This window comes from Rhinopithecus bieti, unplaced genomic scaffold (genome assembly GCF_001698545.2).
Source record: "Rhinopithecus bieti isolate Rb0 unplaced genomic scaffold, ASM169854v2 scaffold_44948, whole genome shotgun sequence".
NCBI classification, from domain to species: Eukaryota; Metazoa; Chordata; class Mammalia; order Primates; family Cercopithecidae; genus Rhinopithecus; species Rhinopithecus bieti.
The window spans coordinates 536,783-564,690 of NW_016818762.1; the positions used below are offsets into that span (position 1 = coordinate 536,783).

General features: G+C 42.8%; 2 protein-coding genes across 2 annotated transcripts in view; one reads left to right on the plus strand and one right to left on the minus strand.

Annotated features, from left to right (window-relative positions):
- The window catches only part of AVEN (apoptosis and caspase activation inhibitor), a 169,118-nt gene extending 152,075 nt beyond the window's left edge, over positions 1–17,043 (plus strand). Inside the window, exons 4-7 of the mRNA XM_017857432.1 lie at positions 7,704–7,774; positions 12,585–12,680; positions 15,421–15,781; positions 16,545–17,043. Coding sequence (XP_017712921.1) covers positions 7,704–7,774; positions 12,585–12,680; positions 15,421–15,781; positions 16,545–16,660 — 644 coding nt within the window. The 3' untranslated portion in view covers positions 16,661–17,043. The remainder of the gene's footprint in view (positions 1–7,703; positions 7,775–12,584; positions 12,681–15,420; positions 15,782–16,544) is intronic.
- Positions 17,044–17,165: 122 nt separating this feature from the next.
- RYR3 (ryanodine receptor 3) overlaps positions 17,166–27,908 on the minus strand; it is a 580,605-nt gene continuing 569,862 nt past the window's right edge. Inside the window, exons 98-103 of the mRNA XM_017857433.1 lie at positions 25,211–25,345; positions 23,367–23,523; positions 22,653–22,717; positions 22,173–22,273; positions 19,010–19,061; positions 17,166–18,124 (exon numbers count right to left, since the gene is read on the minus strand). Of these exons, the coding sequence (XP_017712922.1) occupies positions 18,029–18,124; positions 19,010–19,061; positions 22,173–22,273; positions 22,653–22,717; positions 23,367–23,523; positions 25,211–25,345 (606 nt within the window). The 3' untranslated portion in view covers positions 17,166–18,028. The remainder of the gene's footprint in view (positions 18,125–19,009; positions 19,062–22,172; positions 22,274–22,652; positions 22,718–23,366; positions 23,524–25,210; positions 25,346–27,908) is intronic.

Consider the following 27,908-nt stretch of genomic DNA (forward strand, 5'->3'; position numbering starts at 1 on the left):
ATTGAAGGAGATAGAGACACAAAAAACCCTCCAAAAAATCAATGAATCCAGGAGTTGGTTTTTTGAAAAGATCAACAAAATTGACAGACCGCTAGCAAGACTAATAAAGAAGAAAAGAGAGAAGAATCAAATAGATGCAATAAAAAATGATAAAGGGGATATCACCACCGACCCCACAGAAATACAAACTACCATCAGAGAATACTATAAACACCTCTATGCAAATAAACTAGAAAATCTAGAAGAAATGGATAAATTCCTGGACACTCTACACTCTCCCAAGACTAAACCAAGAAGAAGTTGAATCCCTGAATAGGAGGAGAGATTTTTATTATTTCCTCTTGTTCTTTTAGCTTAGCCTAACTTTAAAATAATCAGTGTAGTGGCTTGCATAGTCTTCCTCACAAAGACAAAGTGTTAGGTGTTGCGTGTTTTAGGGTAGATATTGAGGTGAAGGGTAAATATTGAGGTGAAGGACATGACATCTGCATCTACAAAAGCTGAATCATGGAAGCTAGAAATTGGAAGTGGTGAGGAATTTTTATGTCCTGTAGGCTGAGCTGTGGATTTTCCCTGGATTGATCTGTGTCAGCGTGGAAACTTAGGATCCACCTGGACCCTCCAAATGTGTCGTCTTTCATAGATGAGATTAGAGAAGTTCAGAGAAATGAAAGAGGACATTTTGTTTTTTGTAGCAGCCATTGTGGTGACTTATTGGGCATTCTCTCCTCCTCTGTGAAGATTGGGGTCTTCTCAGCCTTTGTCGGCCTGTAAAGTTCATTTGTGGTTTCTCAGTAACTTGGTGTCCTGGTTGAGGACGTGTTCTGCAGGGGCTGTGGGATAAATACAGGAAGATGATCATGATGAACAAGAGCCAGGAAAATGGAGCTTAAAATGAAATACTTATCCAGAATTGGTGACACATTCCTCTGTTTTCTAGAGTTGGTTTCCCAAAGGAGACACCACAAAGATCCAGGTCAATTATGTGATTTAAAAGATCCAAAGAGCCAGGATGACTGGGTTATGGGAATTGCTACTATCAAATTATCAGAATTGGGTGTTAGACTTGGGAAGATTTTCCATCTTTGACATTCACTCTTCACATATGCCTGATCCATATTGTTGATTCTGAAAGTCTTTGCCTGAGTAAAGATTGTTCCTTGCAAACATCCCTGAATTCTCACTGGACAGCTTTATGTTAAGTACTTTTGCTTGACTGAAAGCTTTTTTTTGTTGATGCTGCTGAAAGGATAAGCTTAAAATTGGAAGCCGTATTATCTATGACTAGATGGTAAGCTTTTTGAAAGCATATTAGTTCTGAGGAATTCTAGCAAGTTTAGTGTCCACTTTGCCACTGACCATAAGACATGTGTCAGACCAGCTTGGGAAGTTAGGCAGAGTGAAAATCCTGGATATTATAAACACAGTGATAAAATTGGTATGTCACCTTTATTTCACTAATACTATCATTATTAGAATACTTAGAGTTCTGTAAGACAGACTATTTTTAAAAATACTCTAGGCATAATTTTAGGAAGTTCCTGAGGTGATTTCCTAAAAAGAGGAATTCTTTATTTCTTAGTTTGGACTTCCATATCTTCAAACATGTCAACAAATAAAATATTAGTATGTGAAGTATCATAAAATATTTACTGAGTGTTGCTTTTGTTCTGGGGAACTCAAGACAGCTAAGAGGCCTGGCAGAAACCGTGGAAAGAAGAGCTTTGTTACTTAATACTTTATTATTATAAATGCTCTCTGGCCTCGGTGGCATGTACCTGGATTTCTAGCTACTTGGGAGGGGAGGCTGAGGTGGGAGGATCCCTTGAGCCCAAGAGTTTGAGAAAACTCGATGCCAGGTTGTCTTTTGGAGAAGCAAAGTTAAAAAATAAAGTAACAAATGCTGTGAGCCAAGAGTCTCGGTGTCTAGCCATTAAATGGCTGTGTGGTCTTGGTTAGAACATTGAACCTTCCTGGAGCTAAGGTTCTTCACAGCTCTATAAAGTGAGGGTTAGAATGAATGATGTCTGCAGTTCCAACTTTTGAAGTCTCTGAATATTTTGTCTCAAATACATTCTGAGAAGGTCCCTGCCCTCAAGAAAATTCAGCTTTTCTCTGGATTTTCTTCCATTTTGTTTAGTTCCAAAAGGAAAACTCCTTGTTGTTTACAAAGGATGATTCAACTGGAAAATGTGTTGTGCCAAAAGGAAAAGTCTCCTTCAATCCCACAACCTGACAGTCATTTTAAAAATAGGTATTAATTATTTTGACTAATTTCTATGCATAAATTAGTATTTTTTGTGATATATATATCTATATATATAGATATATATATATAAAGATATCATTCATACTATACTGAAGCCTTGCTTTTCTCATGTAGCAGTTGAGATAATGGGTATCTTTCTGTGTCCATACATACAGACCTACCAAATGGAGTGCCACTGATTGAATATTGTGGTTCACCAAAACACATTTTGGCCAAATGATCAATATTTGGCTAAAGTTAAAGATAAATATCATTGTTGTCAAATGGACTACTGAGATACAAGAAAAAAACTGAAATTAAAGAATATATTACAATTTTAGCAGCCAGATTTAGACACATGGGCATACTGTTTTCTGACTACTGTCAGCTATTTGATTCTTCCTATAGTCACCATACAGTACACTACACCTTTGCAATACTAAAGTTGCTAGCTTTTAACTGAGGTGTCTAGAGGAACAAGATGTTGTTTGGCTGGCTCTGCCAGAATAGAGTACTGATGATGGTAATGTTGTTCCTCAGCAACTATGCTTGTCTTCTCAAATAGTAACTGACTAGGTAAAGACTTTCTCTCCTTATCAACCCCTACCCTTGGAGATTTGTTTGCTGGTCATAAGTTTCATGAAGCAGTCCTAGAAACTGAAGCATTGTATACTGCTTGAAACATTCTTTTTGAATGTTTGCAGAAGCATATGTAAGATTGCTATCTTTTAAATTTATTTCTAATTTTCTTCTTTTTTTGTGTGTGTGAGACAGGGTCTTGGATCTTGTTCTGTCACTCAGGCTGGAGTGCAGTGGCATGATCTCAGCTCCACTGCTGCCCCAAACTCCTGGGCTCAAGCGATCTCCCACCTCAGCCTCCAGAGTAGCTGAGGCTATAGGTGCGGGCCACCGTGCCTGGGTAATTTTTTTTTTTTTTAATAGAGTTGAGTTCTCATTTTGTTGCCCAGGCTTATCTTGAATTCCTGGCCTCAGTTGATCCCACCTCAGCCTCCCAAAGTGCTGAGATTACAGGCTTAAGCCACTGTATATCCAGCCTTATTTCCATTTTTTTTTTAAATATTTTTGCTTCTTCACACGATTATTTGATTTAAAAATCTCTTATTAATTTTGGCTCTAGAAATGTGGCAATAGAAGAATGTAATTGACTTTCAAAATACAACAGAATTGTCTCAATATCTCCTGTGTCTCAGCTTTGATTGCAAGCATGCCAACTTCAGCATTGTTGCTGGAATAGGATGAGATGAAGCTTTTTATCACATAAGGAAAATGTGAACTCTTCATGTACATCAGTATTGCTATCTCATTCCCCCTTTTAAACAGATTCCAGTAAATGCCTTCATAATAAGCAGTCATTGAATTTGTGGGCCTAATATTTTGGTATTCTTATCTACAAAGTAGTAGAATATTATGGGATTTTTATTGTTTTTTAAGCAGGCTATGTAATAGTCACCAGCTGCTCTTCCATCTTGTTTGAGGATGTTGTATAAGTATACAACAAGGCAGTTCTCCAATCTTCTGTAAGTCATACAATTAGTCTCTAATTGAAGAAGAGGGAAGACAGTGCTTTGAGCTTCCTTGTTCTTTCTAGTACTATTCCTTTCACTATGCTCCAATTAATTCAGGACACACAGCTGTTGAATCTTATGAGTCCTAAGACACACTTCTCCATGTTTGTTCCCTTGTCAACTACAGTTGGCTGTCACTATTCTTTTCTGGTTTTCTTCTATACTTCTTGTCAGACTCACCATGTCTTTAGCATGTGAGAGACCAGGAACTCTTCTGGCAGACAGATAAAGCTGGAGCAGAATGGAATGTGCTGTGACTACCCCATGCTATCTTACTTAAAGTAGGTTTCTAATTGTCCATGCGTGTCCAAATGTCTGGTATATAAGATATAAAAGTAGTACATTTGGTAAATCACCATACTTTGTGTGTATGTAACAACGTAACACAGAAGAATTTTGGTAATATTTTGGTAATATGTTTTCCAGAAAGACTTTCAGTTCTAGGATTCATAGTTTCAACAGGTTTGTACACTTTCATCTTCAGTGCGAGAATCAGAGTGGTTGGTATTCTGTAGTCATTTTACCAAGTTTATTCCTTAAAATTAGCCAGGAAGATCTGTTGAGCCTCAGAGGTCATGGCTGCAATGAGCTGTGATTGTGCCACTGCACTCCAGTCTGGGTGACAGAGTGAGACCTTATCTAAAACGTAATAGTAAAATTAGCCTCTAGGCCACATCCAGTGTCTCATACCTGTAATCCTAGCTCTTTGGGAGGTTGAGGTGGTAGGATGGTTTGAGGCCAGGAGTTTGAGACCAGCCTGGGCAATATAGCAATACCCCATCTCTACAAAAAATAATAATTTTGCTGGGCATGGTGGTGTGCACCTGTAATCTCAGAAACTTGGGAGGCTGAGATGGTGGAAATCACTTGAGTCTAGGAGTTTGAGGCTGCAGTGAGCTCTGATCATGACACTGCACTCCAGCCAGGGTGACAGAGTGAGACCTCATCTCTACTAAAATAAAATAAGCCTCTATATGCTTTATCTGTAAGGATTTTTTAAAACCTTCTTTAAATTGTGTTATATTTTGAAGTTTTATTCCTGAAAACAAAATGTGTTATATTTAGGTAACTTATTTTTCTCCAACATTTTCTTCTTTGTATTCTTTGTGTATTTTATTTTGTGTGCATCAAAGATGACCTCATGGATGTCATTGTTTATGATGTTACAGTTTTTCCTGTTCTTGAAATTTTGACATGGCAAAATTACAAAATCCATGTCTCATGTCTCCAATATCTTAATCTCTGTGGAGCTTTTTCCATTACCTCTTGCTTGTTTTTTCTTTTCTCTTTGTTTTCTACTATTTTGGTCTCATCTTTTGGTAGGCCTGATCATTTTTAATGAATTTTGGACATGGTAAGTTAAAAATTGTAGAGATCATTGGAGGATATTGATAGTGTCATTTTCCTCCAAAAATGATTTACTTTTGCTTGTAGGCAGAATCAGAGATTGAGCTGACTCACAGCTGGACCTCAGACTTGGTGAGGGCTGGTCAATTCCTACTTTACTCCTACTTACAGGATGCAGCTATCAGTGGGTCCTGCCTGAAAGCCTTGGTTTTCCAAGACCTGCTCATCCATTGGCCCCGAACTCCAGTTTTTGTCTACCTAGTGCTGTAAGACTAGCAGAGCTTTCTTCAGCTTTACGACCTCCTGGGTTGTTTTTTAGCCTCTGCATTAGGGGGGTAAGCAGCCCTAAATGTTAGCCTAACCTCCTTGTATGCTTCTCTTCTCTCCAGGAATTTTGTCCAAGTCCTCAGTGCCTTGGTAGCTCTGATATCTTCAGATAAGACTTTTGGGGTCTTTTTGGGTAGGGGTGCCTGGTTCCTCGTTCTCAGCAAGAAGACTGGTGGAATAAGATAGTCATTGTTGGAATTTTACCTACATTTTTGAGTGAATATTCAGATATTAAAAATAAGTATACATAGCATGCCTTATTTGCATTACTGAATCTTGTACCAATTACATATTAATCTGTGAAATCATATAATCATTTCTAATATAGAAGTTCAAGAATGTCAAAAACAGCACTCAATAAAGCATTCAGCAATTTGGCCAGTTTTAAAAAAATCTACTAGATTTTAAATTCATACATCAGTCATTTACTTCATATGTATTAGCAATCATATTTCACATATTCTCCCCTTTTCCTATTTTCCTACTGGGTTGCATTATTCTAATTGATTTGTGGAAGTTTTGTATCTAATATACAAAGAACTTCCACATATTCTTTGCCAATAATGTGTGCTACAAATATTACTTCTCAGCCTGTCATCTTTCAAGTTTGTTTATAATTCCTGTAATTCAAAAAATTTTATTTTTATGCATTAAATTTTTTTCAGCAGCCAAAATTTACCCTCCCATTTCTAGATAATAATAAATTCATCCCTGCATTCTTGTAATAGCGTTAATGATTTCCTTTTTTTCTGAACATTTAAATACCTGATTCATACAAAATATGTTTTACATCTGAGAAATGAGATATTGGGAACTAGCCTAGTTTCTGACATGGCTGGTCAGTTGCTTTAACGCTGTTAAAGTGATTTCTCCACAGATCCCATCTGCCACTCTTACGATATCTAAGTATCCATATACCTGGGTCTGTTTCTAGACACTCTTCTGTGCTTATTTTTTCACCAGTGACTATCCATTTTATTTATTGAGACTTTTGAATACATTTTTATAATCAATAAGACAACTTCTTTACCCTTTTTAAAAAAGCGTATCTTAGTTTCATGTATTTTAAAAAATGAATTTGAGTAATTTTGACAAATCTTTTTGGGATTGAATATTGAATTTGTAGACCTCATTCGGTGAAATTGGTATCTTGATACTGTTGAGTTTTTTGTCTTCCTTTTTAAGTTTTATTTTTTAAAGTTTCTTTCAATACATGTTTATTCCTGATTCATTCCTAGGAATTTTTTGTATGTTATTGCTATTATGAATGAGATATTTTCTTTCATTTTGTTTTATTTATTTATTTATTTATTTTGAGACAGAGTCTTGCTCTGTCACCCAGGCTGGAGTGCAGTGGTGCAATCCTGGCTCACTGCAGCCTTCGCCTCCCAGGGTCAAGCAATTCTTCTGCCTCAGCATCCCAAGCAGTTGGGACCACAGGTGCCGCTACCACCCCTGACTAATTTTGTTTTTTTTTTTTCCCCCTGAGACGGAGTCTTGCTCTGATGCCCAGGCTGGAGTGCAGTGACACCATCTCAGCTCCTCAGCCTCCTGGGTTCAAACAGTTCTCCTGCCTCAGCCTCCAGAGTAGCTTGGGATTACAGACATGTGCCACCATGCCTGGCTATTTTTTGTATTTTTATTAGAGACGGGGTTTTACCATATTGGCCAGGCTGGTCTCGAATTCCTGACCTCATGATCCACCCGCCTCGGCCTCCCACCGTGCTGAGGTTACAGGGATGAGCCATTGTGCCCAGCCTAATTTTTGTATTTCTGGTGGAGACAAGGTTTCACCATGTTGGTCAGGCTGGTCTTGAACTCCTGACCTCAAGTGATCCACCTGCTGAAGTGCTGGGATTACAGGTGTGAGCCACTGCACCCGGCCTGTGCCCTAATTTTTGAGGGATCAAATTTATTTACCAGTGACTGAGATTAGTGATTTTATCTTTTTTTCTTGGTCCTTTTGCCATTTGGTAAGATGAAATGCACTAAAGATTAATCTTACCAAATGTGAACGCTGTCATCTGTGTGTTTTGTGATTTTGGAAATGGAGTTGGAGGTATGTTGCAGTTTTATCCTTGTCTCTCCCTTTGAGTTTGAGCACTTCAGAAATGGCACTTTTGCTCTAGCAGGGAAATTCAGAGAACTGAGAGTTTCCTTTGACTTTTGCATAATATTTTTTTCCCTATTCCTAGGGGACTCCTTCTCACAGTTCCGGTTTGCTGAGGAGAAAGAATGGGACACTGAAGCTTCTTGTCCAAAACAGGTAAGAGAAGAGTTGTCTTAAGTGTGGACTGGCTCTTCTTCAAGGCGGAAGGCTAACACCTTTTACATTCTTGTGACAGAGTCTTCACGTAGAAAAGAGTAGTAATTTTTATATAGAGTACTCTCAGCTAAACTTTTCAGAACATTTTCAGGGGGCTGAAATTCCACGAGTCCTTGAAGCGAGAGTACACTTTTCTACCTGGCCATCTGTGTGAATGATGCAGCACACATGGACTGGGTCTCGAGGTAGAAACTCGATAGCCGTGATTTGGACAGAGTGGGTTACTTTGCCATTTGGTCTTCCTCCTTTGCCACTTTTTAACGATTCCCTTTAGAGTTGAAAATTAGGTTTCTCTCTCACTGTTTTTGGTGTTAGGTTGAGAAAACCCTTAACCTTATAGCTTTAAATAACACTTCTCCTATAATTAGGAGAATAGAAGTATAAAATAAGGGCAAATATTGTAGAAGTCTTTCATCAAGTCTCTAAACCCCAAATGCCTTATTTTCTTTGTGTGTATGTAATGTTTTCTTTCGAAGGAGTTCTGATTATTTTCCAGGCAGGCTTCCGCTAATTCTTTTCGTATGAGATGACAGATATTTTCCCCCTTTTAGGATGCACATAGGGACGTAGTGGTGGCTTGTGATATGCTCCCCAACTCCAGGGCTAGAGCATAGTGTCTGATAAACTGATTAGCATCTGCCCCCAGCTTCAGAGAGGTGGCTGAAGCTGCAGATGCGAAGCCCATGGGCAGTGTCCTCCCCGTTCTGCTCCCAGATCAGCATATGTGCTGTGGGTGGCTTGTTTGATCTCTGGGCCGGTTTTAGGCTCACTTGTTTGGGATGGCCTCTGACTCATACAGATTACGAGGAGGGGACTCTCTTGGAAAATGACTGCCTGGCACTCTACAAAGAGCGTGTTATATATGCCATAGAAAAAGGTGAGAATTACATTTGTCTTTGCTTAAGTCTGGGTCTACGCCTGAGGTACTTGTTAGAATTCTAGGACACAGCGAAGATAGATTGTTGAGGAATATGGTAGAAGCCAAACAATTTGCATTTCATCTCCTTTTGAACCACATTGATTGCCAAAGAATATTTCAGGTAGCTTCAGAGTTTCAAATAATTCTAAGCTTCGTCCTTCATCAGAACATAGAGCACTGGTCTACTAAATGTTTTTATTCAATGGAGCTGATTCAAAGTGAATGAGACAGACCCTGCCTGTTCATTGCTCTTGGCCCCTTACCTGGGCACACTGGCCGGCCTGTAGTATGGTAGATGCTCAACAGATATTACCTAATACATGCACAAGAATACAACCTAAAATAAGGGGTGCGATAAATGAATTCACAGGACTGGGAGAGAGAGTTACTTTGCACTGGAAGTGATTGGAATTGGTACCGTGGGGAAAAGATGATTTGAATGGGTCTTGGTGGACAAGTGTGACTCTGGTAGATCCTGTCTGAGGAAACAACATGAAAATGGTTAAGTCAGGAAAACGAGGTTACATTCAGAGAAGGGTGTGGCCAGAGTGTAGTGTTCCTAGAGGAGGAGGCCTCAGTGGCAGGTGTGGGCTAGTTAGTACCAGCAGTTTCAGACCTGAGTGTGAATTCTGGATCTAAGACTTGGGTAAACTTTTTCCTTCTCTGTTGCTTCACCTGTAAAATGGAGCTAATAACAAAATATAACTCAGAGTTATAAGAAGGACTAAATTAGATAATACATAAAAAGCCCTTGAGTGCAGTTCCTGATGCATATGAAACACTCAAAATGAGCTCTTTTATTACTAATATTATTTGTTAACAAAGTTTTGTTTAGTAAGAATATGGAAATGGTTAGATTTAACTTCAGCAGTATTGGGAAGGATGGGGAGGGATTGAACGGATGAGATGAGAGGTTAGGGGCAGGGAAACTGATAAGGAGGATGTGATGTTGGACGAATGGGAAAGAGCGAGAGCCCGAGGATGTGCAGCCAGTGGGCGTGGGACACAGGTTACTCACAGACAGGACTTGAGCGGAGGATGGGGTCCACTGTGGTCACCGGCCAGATGTGAGACACAAGGACAAGAAAGATTTGCAGTGACACTATGCTTTCTAGCTTGAGTAACTAGGTGGGTGGTGGTGCCATGAATGGAACAAAATAAGAGCAGAAAGAAGTTGTTTGATTTTGAACAGTTCGAGTTGGAGGTAGGACATGTCTGAAACTGAATTCATTTCCCCATCAAAACAATTTCCTGTCTGACTTAACTCCTCACTAAATTTTCTTCCTTGTTGATGTAAGAGAAAAAACTGGATATATATAATATATAATACGTACTATATATAATTATATATGTTGAGTGCATATATATATTCGAGTGCATATTATGTATTATATATATGTACACACACATATATGTGTAATTTGTTGTTCCTTATACCATCCCATGTCCTCAGTGTGACCAGTGACGCAAGACAATAGAGAGGGGCCGGCGCAGTGGCTCACGCCTATAATCCCAGCACTTTGGGAGGCCGAGGTAGGCAGATTCCCTGAGGTCAGGAGTTTGAGACCAGCCTGGCCAACATGGTGAAACCCCGCCTGTACTGAAAATATAAAAATTAGCTGGGCTTAATGGTGCAAGTCTGTAATCGCAGCTACTTGAGAGGCTGAGGCAGGAGAATTGCTTGAACCAAGAAGGTGGAGATTGCAGTGAGCCGAGATCGTGCCACTGCACTCCAGCCTGGGCAACAGAGAGACTCCATCTCAAAAAAAAAAAAAAGGAAAAGTAGAAATACATTTTGTCTTTGCAGTTAAAGGAAGTAGGAGTTTGACAGGGAGACATGTCCAAAATGCTCAAGGGAGTCCTGGCAGGAGAGAGACCGGGTGTCACGGCTTGGACTTGGCGTTCGTTGCCCTGTGGCGGATACACAGGGTGAAGGGACACAGGCCAGCAGTCAGGGTGCTCTGATCTAGCTGTTGGCCTCCATGACCACAGGCGTGTTTGTCTCTTAGATCCGCAAGTGGGATTCTCACAGCTTTCCTTTGGACAGGGCGGGCACCATGTAAAGAGGGGATGAGTGGGAAGATAATTTCCCTGGGTGAACAGGTTTATTATTTTTTAAATCACCTAGGTTTTTTAAATTCCACATTAAATTTCTGTTGACATGGTGACTTATCCAGTAGGACTTCTTTGAGCAACTGCTGGGGGCTGAGCGAACTGCTGGGTGCTGAGTTATATGCGGCCGTTCCCGAGGGCCTGGCTTTTAAAGGCAGATTTCCGGCTCCCACCACCCCCACCCCACCCAGAGAGTCCATTTCTGTGGGTGAGGCCTGTGAACCTATATCTTAAAAAGCTGCCCAGCTTATTACTCCACCATACCGTGTACACATGGTCTCTGGGCCCCAGGCGCATATGGACAGTAAGTCCTGTAGATTCTGGGGAAGATGTAATGGTCTGATTAAAGGTTATGTTTTTTAGCTGCAAAGTGAAGTATATAGCAGGTTCTTTTCTCACTAAAGAGTGTGGCTTTATACAGATACTGAGACTCAGAGCTAAGATTCCTGGCCAGAGAGGAAGCTTCATGCTTGCAGATTCTTACCACACAGACAGGGTCCTGTGCACACTGATGGCAGAGAAGTGGGACAGAAAGGCTTTGTCCTATAGTCAGGACTGGCTCCCCTCTCCCAGCATTGGCGTGTCTCCTTTCTCTTTACACCCCACCCGCCATAGCATCCTTAGTGGGTGTGGTCTGCTCCTGTCTGTGGCCAGATGTCGTAGGCCAGGTCCTCTACTCCAACTGCGAGTGGCTGCCAGGGTTGACCAGGTTGACATGGGAGCTGGGTTACCCAGGCAAAAATAATGCACCGAATACTTTAAAACATGTAGAAAATGCTGATTTATTATTATTCCAATTAAACCTATTTTAAAAGTTCACAGTTTAGCATTAAAAGCAATTCACTGCAGCTAACTTTATTATCTAAGGCTTTCTTCAGCTTCAGACCTTTATGGGGCAAACTGGTGACCAAAAAAGAAAGCCTTCTTACAAAGTGGCTTTAAAAAATTTTTATTTTTTGTTTTTTGAGGAGACCAGCTCCTCTGAAATCTTCACACCACCTGTCAGCCCCATCTCACTGCCTTAACAGCCCTTTCCTCTTCTGTCCAAGGCCAGCAGTCTGAATTTAGGGAAGGGATCAGGTTAGATTTCATTAAATGCTTGCTTTTCTTTCAGCTTGTTAGTCATTGCAAAAGACTCCACAGTTTCCGGGTTACTGGGCAGTCTTTTTTTTTTTTTTTTTTTTAGATGGAGTTTCACTCTTGTTGCTCAGGCTGTTGTGCAATGTCACGATGTCGGCTCACTGCAGCCTCTGCCTCCCAGGTTCAAGCGATTCTCCTGCCTCAGCCTCCTGAGTAGCCGGGATTACAGGCATCATCCACCATGCCTGGTTAATTTTTTGTATTTTTTAGTAGAGACAGGGTTTCACCATGTTGGCCAGGATGGTCTCGAACTCCTAACCTCAGGTGATTCACCTGCCTTGGCCTCCTGAAGTGCTGGGATTCCAGGCATGAGCCACTGCGCCCGGCTTGGACAGTCTTGATGGGAGGGTGATCATTGCCCTGTTTGCTCTGACAGTGTGAGCTGTGGTTCAAGAAGGTAGCTTTGGTTTTACTGATCATAATGTGGAGATGCAGAAACTCTTAACACATCAAGTGTGATGTATGATGTGTCTTGTTCCTAGCCAGATAACTCCAGTGGATTATTTACAGTTTCTTCTTTTATTTCCAAAAGGTCATACTTAATTATCACCTGATATTTTCTTTTTAATCTCTATATAGAATTCAGCATTTTACGTGGATAGTGAGTTATTGGTTCGAGCCCTTCAAGAGCTGCCTCTCTCCCTCCGACTCAACGTTGCTGCTGAACTGGTCCAGGTAAAAATCCTGAAGCCCTCTTGAAGCGGGTGGATTAGGGCAGGAGAAGAAAAAGAGGGAAGCGCTTCCCTCAGCAGGATGTCTTCGTGTCAGCTTCCCTTTATAAAACTGAAGGTTGCATATCAAAATAGCATTCTGTAAGTTTAAAGGAGAATCCAAAACATGTTCGAGGTTACTTTTTTACATCATATATTGGAAACATTTTAAAGGATCAAATGTAGTGGAATTGAGTGAAATGTAAAATATAAAGTCTGGCTATTTTACTCAAAATATGTATGCATCATCCTGCTGTGTGTTCGACACTAGGGACACAGTGGTGAACAGGTAGACGTGGTTCCTGCCTTTCTGGCACTTCATCTACTGGGAAGGATGAATATGAATCAGACAGGCAAACATATATAAATTGTAATACGTCGTATGAAGTACAGTGTGTTTTTAGAGTAAGTCAGTTTCTCGTGTGGTGTGGTTAGGAATGGCTTTCCTGAAGCAGTGATAGGTGAGCTGAGGTCTAAAGCATAAGGACATTTGAGCTGGAATTTAAACGAGAAAGACCCAATCAGCTCTGCATGAACAAAAGCGACGCTGCTGCCGAGTAGAGAAGACTGTGGGATCGGAGTGCGTGCGTGGGGGTAAGTCCGCATGTGCAGGTACACATGCGCAGAGCAGGTGAGGGAGGCATGTGGGGAGGCTGCTGCACAGGTGCAGGTGAGTAGTACTGTAGCTTGGACTACAGTAGTGATGGTGGAGATGGCAGAGATGTACTGAGGCATTTCAAAGGTACAATGAACAGGATTTGGCGATATGTTGGAAATTGGGAGAGAGTGGTCAATAAAAAATGCAAGATTTTCCAAATTGTGCAGCTCAGTGGTAGGTAGGATCAGGAAGGGTGAGTTTTGGACTTGATGAGTTTGTGCCTCTGAGATATCCAAGTGGAAATAATAGTCAACTGGATGTAGAACTATAAAGTTCAGCATTAAGGGCTAGAAATACAAATTCAGGAGATAATGGGATGAAGTGATAATTGATGAACTAAGAGAGGGGAGGCCCGAAGACTAGACCATGAAGAGCTTCAAAATTCTGACAAGATTAAAAAAAAAAAAAGTGAAACCCTGGGACGTACTGATTTTAAATAGAATCCTAGCAACTAAAATTATCAACTTCCTTCTGCAGCTGAATGTGATGCTAAGCTTGAGCGTAGCAATGAATTGGTTACTCACCCATTTGCTGTAGTGCATTTACTAGTCTAAAATTTGGGGCAGCAGGCAGAGTTCGGGGATGGAGGACAATTAGGGACAGGGTAGAGAACTAGAAAGAAGTGCATTTGCCACTAATGGGGGAATGCCCTGGGGGGTCTTTGGAAACATTTGGGGGTGTTTGGGAGAGCTCTAGTAGCTTTTCTGCTGATGTCCAGTGATGTTCAAAGTTCTGAAGTGCTTGCCTTGATCTCACATGATGAGGAATGTGTAGCAGAACTCACCAGGGAAATGCTGAGATAAAGGCTTCAGGACTCAGGACAGAGAGGAAGTGGCTGTGAGCATCTGAAAGTGAAGGATGTAATGTCAGTGGCAGGCATTAAAGGTATAAAATAATGACGTGACTTTGAAATCCTGGTTAAATCACTTAAAAACATTTCTCCCCGACCCATGCTGCAGAGCAGTATTCTCTACCTTGTCTGCACGTTAGAATCACCGGGGGAGTTAAACAAAAACAATGCCAGACACCCACCCCAGACCAATTAAATGACTCTAAGATTAGAATAGAGGACCATGTCCCAGCATTGCCCCGTACAACTGACTATGCTGGACATTTATTCCTGTTTGTATATAAAGCCATACCGTCTTCCATGTCTGCTCACGATGTTTATGTAAAAATAAAGGGTCAGGACCTCTAGTTGAGGTTGAACTTCTGAACCTGCCCACCGTGAGGCCTTGCTAGTCCCTGGAGCCTTCCCTGGAGAGCAGTGATTCCCAGCCTTAGATTGTAACCTTATATTACAATCACTGAGGGAGTTTGTAACTTTTATTAAAGTATAATATCGAGTCAGAAAAATGCACATGTAAGTATAACCATGGAATGAGCATCCGGATAAAGACTCAGAATATTGTCAGCACCCCAGAAGCCACCATTCATACGCACCCCAAGTCACTCTCTCCCCAAAAGGCACTCACTCACCTAACCTCTAATACTGTGGTTTGTTTTTGAACATTTTACAAAAATAATCATCACATTGTGTATTTTCTTTTGTGTCTGGCATTTTTTACTCGATGTTGGTGAGAGACTCTTCTTGGTGAATTTGTTCCTACACCTTTATATTAGTGCACTTAAATACAATGAACAGATCTGATTTGCTAATTACTTCTTGGTGACATTTTACAGATGTTTATGTCTCATTACAGATTTAAGTGTAAAGCCAAATAGACCTATGGTACTCTGGCAGTTTTCAGGCCAGAGCTAGGAAGACATGGATCTTTTAATTCCAAATCTGAGCTAGTTAGCACATGGTCGAGGTGGGGAGAGTGGGAGGCACAGTGCTGGCATGTCTCAGTGAGCTCTCCCACATTGACCCCAGATGTTAGGAAGGGTGCCCGCCAGGGCCTGGAAAGGAGCCACTTCGTGAACTATCTGAATTGAGTTTCCTATGTCACCAAGTTTGATGGCTTCCTTTAGCCTCCTATGTATTTACTTAAGCCAAGATGGCAAGACTCACATTTTTAACTCAGTTTTTAAACTTCTCTTTCAGGCCACAGTTCCTTTAGAGCTTCCTCAGGTGAAACCAAAGAGAACTGATGATGGCAAGGGATTAGGGATGCAGTTAAAGGGGCCTTTGGGGCCTGGAGGAAAGGGGCCCATCTTTGAGCTGAAATCTGCGGCTGCTGGCTGCCCTGTGTTGCTGGGCACAGACAACCCAAGACCGGGTCCTTCAACAGATTCTCAGAAACCCACTTCCCCACTGCAGTCAGCAGGAGACCATTTGGAAGAAGAACTAGATCTGTTGCTTAATTTAGATGCACCTGTAAAAGAGGGAGATAACATCTTACCAGATCAGACATCTCAGGACCTGAAATCCGAGAAAGATGGGGAGGTGGTCCAAGAGGAAGAAGGTATGGCTTTCATTTTATTCCCCATGAATCTTGATTCTGGTGTTTTTTCAAGAACAGCCCCACCCGCATCACATCCGCACACATCCCTCTCGGTGTCTGACATTGATCCAGTGTTGTCCACTGACGTCTATTTCTGTGCTCCCATCTCTGCTTCACCCTGAGCTGACCTTTCTGACAACCTTCCTCTCACTTGACACACCGAGCTTCCAAAGCTGCTACCTGCCTGACTGCAGTAGAAACCTGGGGCTGCAAATGGAATTTCCGCCTATCACAAGGCATTAGGATACCTGTAGCCTTCAGCCGTTCGGCAGTGGACCTTTTACTCGACTGACAGGCCACCTCTTCGCACTTTTTTCTTGCTATTTCAGTCTTACATTTTGACGAAAGAACATCACATTCTAATTTCTGCATGTCCTCTGAGAGGTGGCCCATCTGATGTAGAGGCCCGGGGGGGTTGCCACATCCATGTATTGCATTTGAGATCCTTTAATTTTCCAGGACAGCTGCAATAATAGTAAAAAGAAAACTGAGCTGTTGGTCTTTAAACAGCAACAACTAGTGAGGTGTGAAGTTCAGCTTCAGGGTGAAGAGGGAGTCCTCTTCCCGGCTTTATTTGTTCAGATATGACTATCATCTTAGGGAGTAACCATAATGAGAATGTTTCCCCTGGTCGTAAGGAAAGGAATAACTAGGGCTGGATTATATCTGGGAACAAACCTGAGGGAAGCATCTGAGGGTGTTAACATTGTTTTTATTTCCCCAGTTTGTGCAAAACCATCTGTGACTGAAGAAAAGAACGTGGAACCTGAGCAACCAAGTACATCCAGAAATGTTACCGAGGAAGAGCTGGAAGACTGGTTGGACAGCATGATTTCCTAAAAAGGGGACAAAAAGTGCCTGAAGCAAATCTTGGTTGCCTTCCAAGGGCAGGTGGGCATAAGGCTGTCCTTCAGGCACAGCCAGTTTACAAGCATGCCCCAAGCTAGTGCGTTCCATTATGCTCACAGCAGTAAATGCCTGCCTCTGTGTTTGACATCTGAAAGAATACACTGAAGCAGCTTGTTGCATTTGTTTTTCTGGCTTAGTAATCTAATAGTAATCTAATAGATTCCCTCAAGGGCAGGATATATACTCTGGCCCTTGTTTCTAGCCGCCTTCCTTGCAGTGTTTACAGCATAGCAGGTACTGCTGCTGATTAAGAGAATAGATGCAAACAAACAAGGCTTGCATTTGGCCAAAATAAACAAATGCTGGTCTGTCCAGTTTTTCTTTCTTTCTTGTGTGGGGCCCTGGGCAATGTGTCTCATGTCCCCTTGCCCAGCAGTCACAGAGGAGTTGTAGAAGCAACCACAAGTGGTACATTCCAAGAGGCCAAACCATGGAGGTGTTGGTATGTATTACTTTATTGCACTGGGCACTTCATTGTATTTGAGGAGATTCACCTAAACACAGCAGCTCCACTACTTACAAGGACCATAAAGCATTACTCCATTTTGGCATAAGGTTGAGATTTTTTTCTGAATTTTCAGTACAGTACTTTTCTTCTAATAACAGCAGCTGATCGCTGTTACTAAAAAAACTTGTACGAATAACCTTCAAGTGCAGTTTCATAAAGGAAGACAGAAGATCACAACTAATGAATGGAACTGTCCTTCTGGAACACAAACATAAAAAACTTGCATAGCTATATCTAAAGAGGTTTTAAGGCACTTAATCGATATTTCAGTGTCGACAAAGTGTCGGTTTTTTCCCTATTTCTTTAACTGCTTAAAGCTTTTCTGGATACAGTCACTAGCAAGTAAGTACCATGGGAAAAAATTAATTAGACTGCAGTTAACATTATCTTTTGTAGTTCAGACCCTATGAGTCACAAGTTGGATCCCATGGTGACATTCAAGTGTTTAAAATTTCAGGTATTACACACATTCGAGACTTCATAATTCACTAGCCCTTTCCTTAATGCTCCCATCCCAACAAACAAAAACTTGAAGGCATTTGCCTAGAGATTACTTGATTCTTCGCCATCCTTAAACATTTTGACAGGTTCTCTCCCACAGTATATGTCCATTAGGCACAAAAAGCCAAATCAGTTTCAAAATAGCACAGATTTTTTTTTTAGCAAACAGCTTTTTTAAGGGAGGCATTTAGAAAATGTCACATTTCAGATATGTTGCAGAACTGTAAAAGGAGGACTTTATTTCATGGGAAGTTCACTGTCCAGAATTGTGGCGCTTCTTTCATTCAGATTTATCCAAGCTGATCTTCATACTGTTTACGAAAGCAGTCACCGGCTGGGAAGAAATCCCAGCACCTTTCTTGGTACATCTTCCAGACATAAGATTCCTGAAATAATGTGAACAACGGGTGCTTATTTCTAAACCACAGTAAGCTAAAACCCAGTTTGTTTTTGCTCTCTGATGTGAATTTATATGAGGCCAAACCTGCACATTCATTCTTGCTCTATTCTGCTGTTTGGGGAGCAAGAAGCCATGTCTCCCTGACACACGCTGGCAGGGAAGGAGAAAAATCCCCTTCTGCCCTAAACAAAACTGAAACCAATCAATGTTTGCCACTAAAAATACTTAACGATTTAGTAATAAGCTGATTCCACGCCGTTGGTGGAAGACGGAGGAATGCACGAGAGAACGTTCATTGCTAGCTAAATCCAGATCTGGAAACCAGTGACCTCTGCCAAAGAAAGATATTTGATATGTTTGGTATTGATATTTGAATAATTTGATAACTGATGTTTTCCTCCCTTGTTCTCTACCTCTACATTTCTTTTTCACATTTAGTCACAAAATTTGACACATCCTCTCAGGGGCACACCTCCAGGCTCCTGTGTCACCCACACATGAGGTCGCTATCTTTCTTTCTTAGGCTGTCTCTCACTCCGTTGTACTCCGATTTTTCTGCTTTGTTACAGCCACCCACTCCATTCCTCATTGTCTTTTTCTCTGTAATGTTCTCCCCACCTCCAGCTCTTCTAGTCTGAAGCAGTAGCTATAAGCGTTTTGAAAATGTCAGTGTTTGTTGGGAAGGATAACCAGGAGGACCTTGGCTTCTTACTAAGTCACAAAAAGGTAATGGAAAAATGCATACATGGGATTGATTAATGGGGCCATCTATCTATTTCAGATAGCCTATGCCCTACGCAGTCTCAAGGTTTAGCAAAGGGAGATCTAACACGGGTGTATGATTCTTAATTGAAGGCATTTTGTTTCTCACCTGACCCGTGTGCTCTGTTTCATCTTTATTAATCAAATACATCAGAAAGAACCTGGAACGAGGAAAAGATAGTATTAGATACTCTGGTCAAGACCCAAGTTCATTCGCATGGATTAACTGTAATCAGGGCTCAGAAAGGCTGTTTGGTCCCACGCTGTCGACAGTGACTTTAAGAATCAGGGAACTGTGGCATAAGGACACACAGCATCATTTGTGTCCATCATAGTAGCACACATGAATCTCGAAATTAGCCACGTGAGGAGAGATGCTTTTTGCCAGCCCTAAACCTTGAGCTAAGATCACTTGCAAGGTAGCATTTTGGCCACCATTTTATTGTTAACAAAATTCTAATAAAACAAATGGTAGCCCAAATTCTTACCATAGAATATTTAACAGGCCATTTGTCATCTCATAAAAATGTAGAACTGAAATGACGTGTGTGTCTCAAGAATATCTGTCATGGAAAAGTTAGAAAGTATTTAATCTCGTTGAGTTGCTCTGATTCTTCCTGAAGTCTAGTTTTGTTTTTATCATAGATAGCTGGGGGAAGGCCAATGTAGTTTCAATTGCTTTGTGATCCGTGTCTTAGGTTTGAGTTTGTGACACGTAAGTATCCCAGGGGGCAGGGGCTGAACTCTCAGCTCACATTACATGATCTCAGAGACAGTTTCCAAAGGAACCAGGCTCGTGCCCTTCAGGAAAAGGACGGCGAGGCTGGCGAGATGAGAGAGTAGAAATTCTGTCCTTCTGAGGGTGGAGAGCCTGAGCCCCAGATCTGGAGTTCTGTCAGGGCGATACTGTGTTTAGAGCTTCAGGTCCTGGCCCACAGTAGCAGCTCTAAGTAGGTTTATTGCCTTTCCCCTTCTTGTTTACTGAGAAAGAAAGCAGGATTCATCTCTTTATCCTGTTTGATTCTTAGGGGCTTGGGACATCATTCCTTGCCCAGCACATTTACTTGACAACACCATTTTGGGTGGGAGGCTCAAATATGAGTAAGTTGGGTTCTTCCCCCTCAAGCTTGCTCCTAGAGGGGATAGAGACAGGACAGAGACCAGTGTAGCAGTGCCATGGGAAGGCACAGAAGGGGTTCCGGCACAGAAGGGGTTCCAACCCAGAGGACAGCATCCTTCCACTGGTCTGTCATCTGCGGGTACTGACGTGGCCATGGGCTCATTCGCCTCCATTAGGATGTATATGCTCTCTTAATGGGAATTGAGGATTCAGTACTCATGAGGGAAGGGCACATTAAAGTTATCTTCTTAAAACTCAAGTTTCTGAGGCCAGGCGTGATGGCTCATGCCTCTAATTCCGGCACTTTGGGAAGCTGAGGCCAAGGCAGGTGGATCAGGTCAGGAGTTTGAGACCATCCTGGCCAACATGGTGAAACCCCGTCTCTACTAAAAATACAAAAGTTAGCCCGGCATGGTGGCAGTTGCCTGTAGTCCCAGCTAGTCGGGAGGCTGAGGCAGGAGAATCACTTGAACCCAGGAGGTGGAGGCTGCAGTGAGCCAAGATGACGCCACTGCACTTCAGCCTGGGCGACAGAGAGAGAGACTGTCTCAATAAATAAAAACAAAACTCATGTTTTTGACTTAAGAAACTCATTCCCTAGCAAAAATGTGTATCTTTGTCACTTCTGACAATGCCTTCTCCAAAGGCTGGGCGTGCTCTATCCTAAAGAAAGATGAGGACTCAGCTCTAATCCCAGCACTCTGGGAGGCCAAGGCGGGCGGACTGCTTGGGCTCAGGAGTTCGAGACCAGCCTGGGGAATATGGCAAAACCCCATCTCTACCAAAAAATACCCCAAAAAAAGCTGGTGCTAAATAAGTGGTACGCCTGTCCCAGCTGCTCAGGAGGCTGAGGCGGGAGGATGGCTTGAGCCTGGGAGGTGAAGGTTGCAGTGAGCCGAGATCACACCACTGCACTTGAGCCTGGGCAACAGGGTGAGACCCTATCTTGAAAGAGAAAGGGAGAAAGATGATTCTCTAAGCTACAAAATAGAGAGAGAAGGGGGAAGAGCTAGGTTAGGAAGCAGAGCCCAGCATTTTATTTTTTTTCTTGTAAACGATCAGTTACAGGGTCTGAGTTATCAGGTAATAAGATCTATATACTCTTCTGTAAAAGTTTTTAAGTTTTATAGGAAGTCCCTAGTACCCAGTAGGTTCAAGTAACTTGTTCTTCAGTGAATGCTTTACCTTAGAAGAAGTAAAACATTTATTAGTTGCCTACTGGGTGGCAGGCATTAGTTCTAGGTGCCGGGATAAAGCAGTATGAAAGGGCCGGGCGTGGTGGCTCACGCCTGTAATCCTAGCACTGGGAGGCTGAGGCAGGCGGATCACCTGAGGTCAGGAGTTCAAGACCAGCCTGGCCAACATGGGGAAACTCCCATCTCTACAAAAATGTAAAAATTAGCTGGGTGTGATGGCGGGCGCCTGTAATCCCAGCTCCTCAGCAGGCTGAGGCAGGAGATGCAGTGAGCCAAGATTGCACTCCAACCTGGGCAACAGAGCAAGACACAGTCTCAAAAAAAAAAGTAGTATGAAAACAGACATGCCCAAAAATATCCCAGGTCATGGGGCTTAGCTATTAATGAGAAAGGACAGACATGAGGAGGCCTGAAAACTGACCACAGAATTTAAAAACGTGCAGGTTACAGGCCCCTTTGATAAGACCCTGTCTTCAGATGTGGTGGGGAGGAAAGCCTGCCAGTAGGAGGTTCACAGGACAACGAGAAGCGAAAAACTGAAGACAGTGAGCATGGACAGCTGTCCATTTTGCTGAAAGGGGAAAAGAAGTAGGGCTATAGTTGGAAGTAAAAGTGGGGCCACAGATTTTTCTTTGTTTAGGATTTTAAAAAAGCATATTTATATGGCGATAGAAGTCACGTTCAGGAGAGAAAGAGAAATTGCTGGAGGTATGTGTCCTGGATGGAATCCAATCACAGGTTGAGGGGCTGGCCTTTTGCTAGGAGCAGGAATTGTCCACAACACACATCTGTCACACATGGGAGAGGCAGAGTCTATGGACAAAGGTAGAGGTTCATGGGGACTCCTGGAAGTTCTGTTCTGGTTACTCTTTTTCCAGCAGAGACTGAACTATACGACATAATTGGCTTTCTTTATGCTACAACTCCCATCAGTTCTGTTAACCAAGAATACTCACAAGTAGTTGGCTAAGTTGTGCTCTTGTAATGTATGTGTTTCAAAACCATGAGGGGTCGTGTCAAAGTAGTCATTGCCAATCCCACAGATGAAACATTTGGTCTAAGAAAAACAACAGGCAGAAAAGGCATTTGTAGGCATAATACAGGCAGGAGAGAAAACTGTCATGATTCTATCGAATTGAGGGACAATGAAAACTTTCTCATGCTTTTGGCTGTTAGTCACTCACTCAGTGGTACTACACACTTAGCTCCTGGTTAGCTGAGGATACTGCTCCCTCTGATTATGGGACAGTGGAGAAGGCAGCAGAGTGGCACGCCTGGCAGGGGTATGGCAGAGTGCAGAGCACAGGGCATGGTAAACAAACTGTGGTCTTGCTTAGTACTGGCCCTAAGTAATAGTAAAACCTATTGTTTAAAAAATCCATTTGCTTCTGGAGATATTAAAATAGAGCTGGGATTAGTAGTTAGAGGAACATTACCTCCATATCTTCTCGCACTTGTTCCTGCTGGTCTCTTAGCTCTCCGAAAGCATCAATAATAAGACCTGGAATTTTAAATACAAAGACAAAGCAATCTGTGTAGTGGTTCAGGGGTAGAGGAATGATAGAGGGATTGGAAGAAGCTACTTTGTTCTGTTAAAGTGAATTATCAAGCTGAACCACTCAAAGCAAAATTAGAAAAATAATACTCGTGTTTCTAACAATTTCACATTGTTCCTCCTAACTCTACCTTTCTACACTATGCAGTGCTGTTAGCTACTTGCTTCTCCCTTAAATTCATCATCTTTCTCCAATCTTGATAAGCTATTGACTGAAATACCATTCTTTCCCTCCCCTCCCCTGCACTGTCCAGCTCCTCTGCTCCTACCTCCCGCTCTGTGAGGAAAATGAAGAGGACTAGACTAGCCACAGGAGAGATCTCAGAAGCAGAAGTGAGGAGGAAATAATTCAGAGTAGAGGAACAGAAGGAAGGGATTCCTCTGTATGGATGAAACTTATAACTGTGCCTGGGTGTGTCTTTGGCTTTATATATAGCCAAGGCCTCAGGTATAGTAGATGCTAAATTAGCTCTTGCTAAATTAACAAGTAAATGAATTCACACACTTCTTCATAAACCAGTTAAGTCATAGATGCAAGAAAGCAAAAATAACTAGATTAAAACCTGTTCATACTCAACATAATTGGCAATCATACCTTGAATGATGGCCAGCAAGATGACAATGACAAAGAAGAAAAAGGTAATGTCAAAGACAATGCGATACATTTCATAAGGATCACCAGCAGGGTCTTCAATCTCGTCACCAATGCCACCTCCTGCTCTCACTCCCACGTACATGTGGAAAAGGTAACACTAAAGAAGAAAAATAATGGAGATTTAGGCAAAAGTCACAGTTCTGTTTTTAGCAAGATGGTCAGATCATTCATATGATTCGGTCAGATTGTGGCAGCCCTGAGCCAGGAGAGGGGAACTCTTCAGAGGTACCAGTATTCATGCTGCTAGCTGCTGTCCACTGCACCCTCTGGACAGTCTGACATCTACAAAGATGGAAAGACTGTTGTTACATTTTTAAGGCCCATTTAAAAAAAAAAAAACAGTTTTGAACTATTTGATAGAACAGAATTCATTTAAGGTGGGTGTAAGTTACAAGATCTTTAAGCCTTGGTGTGTATCGCCTATGCCAGATATTAATTTTTCCTCATTAAGACTGTTAGCCTGGCCTTCAGGCTGTGCTATAAACTGCAAAAAAGGCCCTCTCTTCTTCATCTGTGTTCCCCTTACACCTGGTAGGGCAGGGATTCCTGCAGCAGGAAGGTCAAATATAACGGACCTTTCTGCTCCTCCTGTTCTGCCGGTTTGAGCCAATCTAGGCCCAGACTCACTGAGCAGAGCACCCTCTCTCTCTCCACCTGATGGGATGGGTTAGATGCACAGAGAAAGGATTGTCTTAAACCTGGAAAATCAAAAGCCAGGGGCAGCCTGAAGACGTGCTGGTCATACTAGTACTCTAGGGGCTAGTGCTGCTGTCTCATGACGGTGCTTGGCCCAAGAAAGCACATGGAGATTTCTTCGTCAAGAAGCGCTACCTCTTTCACAGAGATGCTCACGGACTGGGCAGTTCACTGTCCCCTGTCCCTGAGACACATGTTCTTTTTTGAAATCTGGTCAAAATAAACTGGAGATGCTGCTGCAGCCAAGCTGGCTTCCTCTGGGCGGTGCCTTTTTTCTCACAAAGGTCTGGCCTGACAGGACTCCCCCTCCCCACCTCCAAACCTCATCCTGCTGCTGTCCTGTTCTTCAGCCGATGGTGGCTGTCCAGAAGGAACCCCTGACTGGCTTGCTGAAAGAAATGAAGTGCTCAATCCCGGCCCATGGGACTTTGCTCTCGGTTCTGAGAGACAACGATCAAAGCTCGACTCCCATGAAATTTAGACACAGGTTTCATTCATCATCATGTCTCATCTGGGCCAGGCACGGTGGCTCACACCTGTACTCCCAGCACTTTGGGAGGCCGAGGTGGGCAGATCACCTGAGGTTGGGAGTTCGAGACCAGCCTGACCAATATGGAGAAACCCCCGTCTCTACTAAAAAATACAAAATTAGCCAAGCATGGTGGCGCCTGCCTGTAGTCCCAGCTACTAGGGAGGCTGAGGCAGGAGAATTGCTTGAACCCGGGAGGCGGAGGTTGTGATGAGCCGAGATGGTGCCACTGCAGTCCAGCCTGGGCAACAAGAGCGAAACTCTGTCTCAAAAAATAATGTCTCATCTTTACCCCAGAAAAAAAATAGATGACTGATGACCCCACTGTGCAGGGTGCTTCCCTTTCCACGGGGCTCAGATGTGTGGTAATGAAACCTACCTCCATCACTTCTGTCTTCCCAGGACACTCCTATTCGGAGGAAACATCTGTCTTCTACTCTAAATCTCTGCTGTGATCTGTAACTAACTCTACAGCTCTCACTTAGTTCTCCAGAGCACCCCCACGCAGCCCTTCTTCCCAGTGAGGGGGTGGGGTGGCCCGCAGTGGGTGGGCTCTCACCGTCATCATGTCGTCACACTTCATATCAGGCTCGTCATCGTCTTCACTTTTGTTGTAGAACTTGCGGAAGAAGTTGAAAGCCACCACAGTATAGAGATACACCACCACGGCCAGGAGACCCACCGTCAGAACCAACTGGGAATGAGACGACAGAGAAAGGAAAAGGAGTGGGGTCTTCTCTACCTCAAAAGGTTCACAGGAGCCTCTAAGAAAACAAGGAGGAACAGTGAGGACCGGCAAGGAGAGGAAATGGGGAAGGGGTGGAGGGCGGCTAAGAAAGCTATCAGGCCATGAGCAGAGGAGGAAAGATGGGACCACAGGTAAAGAGAAGCGGGCTTACTGGGAGAAAAGAGTAATGATGGGGTGTTAGAAGTCCTGGCCTGCAGTACCTCAGAATGGGACTATATTTGGAGATGGAGATACAGCCTTCGAAGAGGTAAGTAAGTTAAAGAGTGAAGCTGTTAAGATGGGCCCACAGCCAATCTCACTAGCATCCTTAGAAGAAAAGGAGTTGGGGACACAGAGAGCGAGGCTAGACACAGGCACACATGAAGGGACGGTGAGGGGAAGCAGCAGCGAGAGGGTGGCTGTCCACAGCCACGTGGAGGCCCCCGAGGAGACCAACCCTGCTGGCACTGTGACACTGGACTTAACCGCCTCCAGAACTGTGGAAAAGACATGTCGTTTAACAAAATACCAGTCTGTAGTACTTCGTTCTGGCAGCCCAAACAGACTAATGTATAGGGTATGAGATCGGGCATAAGTAAAATATAAAGGAACTTAAGTATTGAATAGTGAAGGTGCTATGAGGAGGGTGTATGTGTTTTGTTGTTGTTCATACAGAGCTAGCTCTTACCTGAGGCTTCATAATGCAGCTTCTACTCTAATTTGCTTCTTAAAAAACCACAGGCCGGGCACGGTGGATCACGCCTGTAATCCCAGCACTTTGGGAGGCTGAGGTGGGCAGATCATGAGGTCAGGAGATCGAGACCATCCTGGCCAACATGGCGACACCCCATCTCTCCTAAAAATACAAAAATTAGCTGGGCGTGGTGGGTGGGTGCCTGTAATCCCAGCTACTCAGGAGGCTGAGGCAGGAGAATCACTTGAACCCGGGAGTCGGAGGTTGCAGTGAGCCGAGATCGCTACACTGCACTTCAGCCTGGTGGCAGAGCGGAACTCCGTCTCAAAACAAAAACAAACCAAAGGTCCTTTGGACTGGTGGGTATCCCTACCTTATACTATTTCATAAATAATCATGCACTGGATAATTATCACAACTTTGAAGGCACTGTAAAAATTACGATGGTGGAGCTGAGTCACACCTTTTATTACCGAGAATTCTGCCCAGGCCATTTGCGGCGTCCTAGGGCACGCTTACTTCCAGGCTTTAGGAGTGCGAGTTCAGTGGCTTAAGTGAGGGGTACATGGGACTTGCACATCTGACCTCTCTCAAGGACTAGGCATTGAGCTGGGAGATAAGAATATCAACACGATCAGAGCTTTGCCTTCAAGGAGCGACACAAAAGGGAGTGGGCATAAGTGTGAAGATAGCACCAGAGGAAAGGTATTCAGCAGACTCGGGGGAGGAACAGTCACTCAAACCTTGGAGAGCAGACCTCGCAGAAAGCAGTTGGTTTAGGAAAAAAGAGAAAGAACTTGATTGAACTTTGCATCAGGGAAGAAAAGGGGTTGAATCTAAGCTCTGCCACTTAGCAGCTGTGTGGTCTTGGGTGAGACATTTGCCTCTCTGAGCCTCAGTTCTCTTATCTGTAAAGTGAGCCTAACATCTACCTTACCAGGTAGTTGTGAGACTGTCACAGTAGCTGGGACAGGGCATGAGCTTGGCACATTTTAACTTCCATCTTGACTTGTACTTAGGAATGAAACGCTAAACAGTTTGAATTTGTACACAAGGAGGAGCCATTAGAAGATTTTAACATGGTTATAGCCATTGCTATATCCAGTCTCATCAATATCTAATCTTCTATATATTGTCAGAGTCAATTCCTTGATTATATATTAACTATATAATATGTATTAACTATATAATAGATATACACACCCATATAAAATGTGTACTGTGTATAAAACAACCATATACATATGTGTGTATCTGAAATCATTGGTTCTTAATTGGATGCAGATATCAGAAATATCTGGGGAGTTTTCTGTGTACGTCTACTTGCTAACCCCCAGGGAATATATCAGATTCATGGAGGAAGGGGTAGACCTTAAAAGATCTCCAGCCGGGCATGGTGGCTCACACCTGTAAACCCAGCACTTTGGGAGGCCGAGGCAGGTGGATCACCTGAGAACAGGAGTTCGAGACCAGCCTGGCCAACATGATGAAACTAAAATACAAAATTAGCTGGGCATAGTGGCATGGTGCCTGTAACCCCAGCTACTTGGGAGGCTGAGACAGGAGAATTGCTTGAACTGGGACCTGGGAGGCGGAGGTTGCAGTGAGCCGAGATCCCATCACTGCACTCCAGCCTGGGCTATAGAGCGAGACTCTGTCTCAAAAAAATAGAATAAATAAATAAATAAATAAGAAAACCTGATATTCAGAGATGGTAAATGATTTGCCTGTTGTCATATAGCTAGTTTGGATCTGGAATCCAATTTCTGGCCATTGATTTGTTTTAGAACATTTCTTCAGTATATAGAAACACAGCATGTTAGACACTATGCTGCG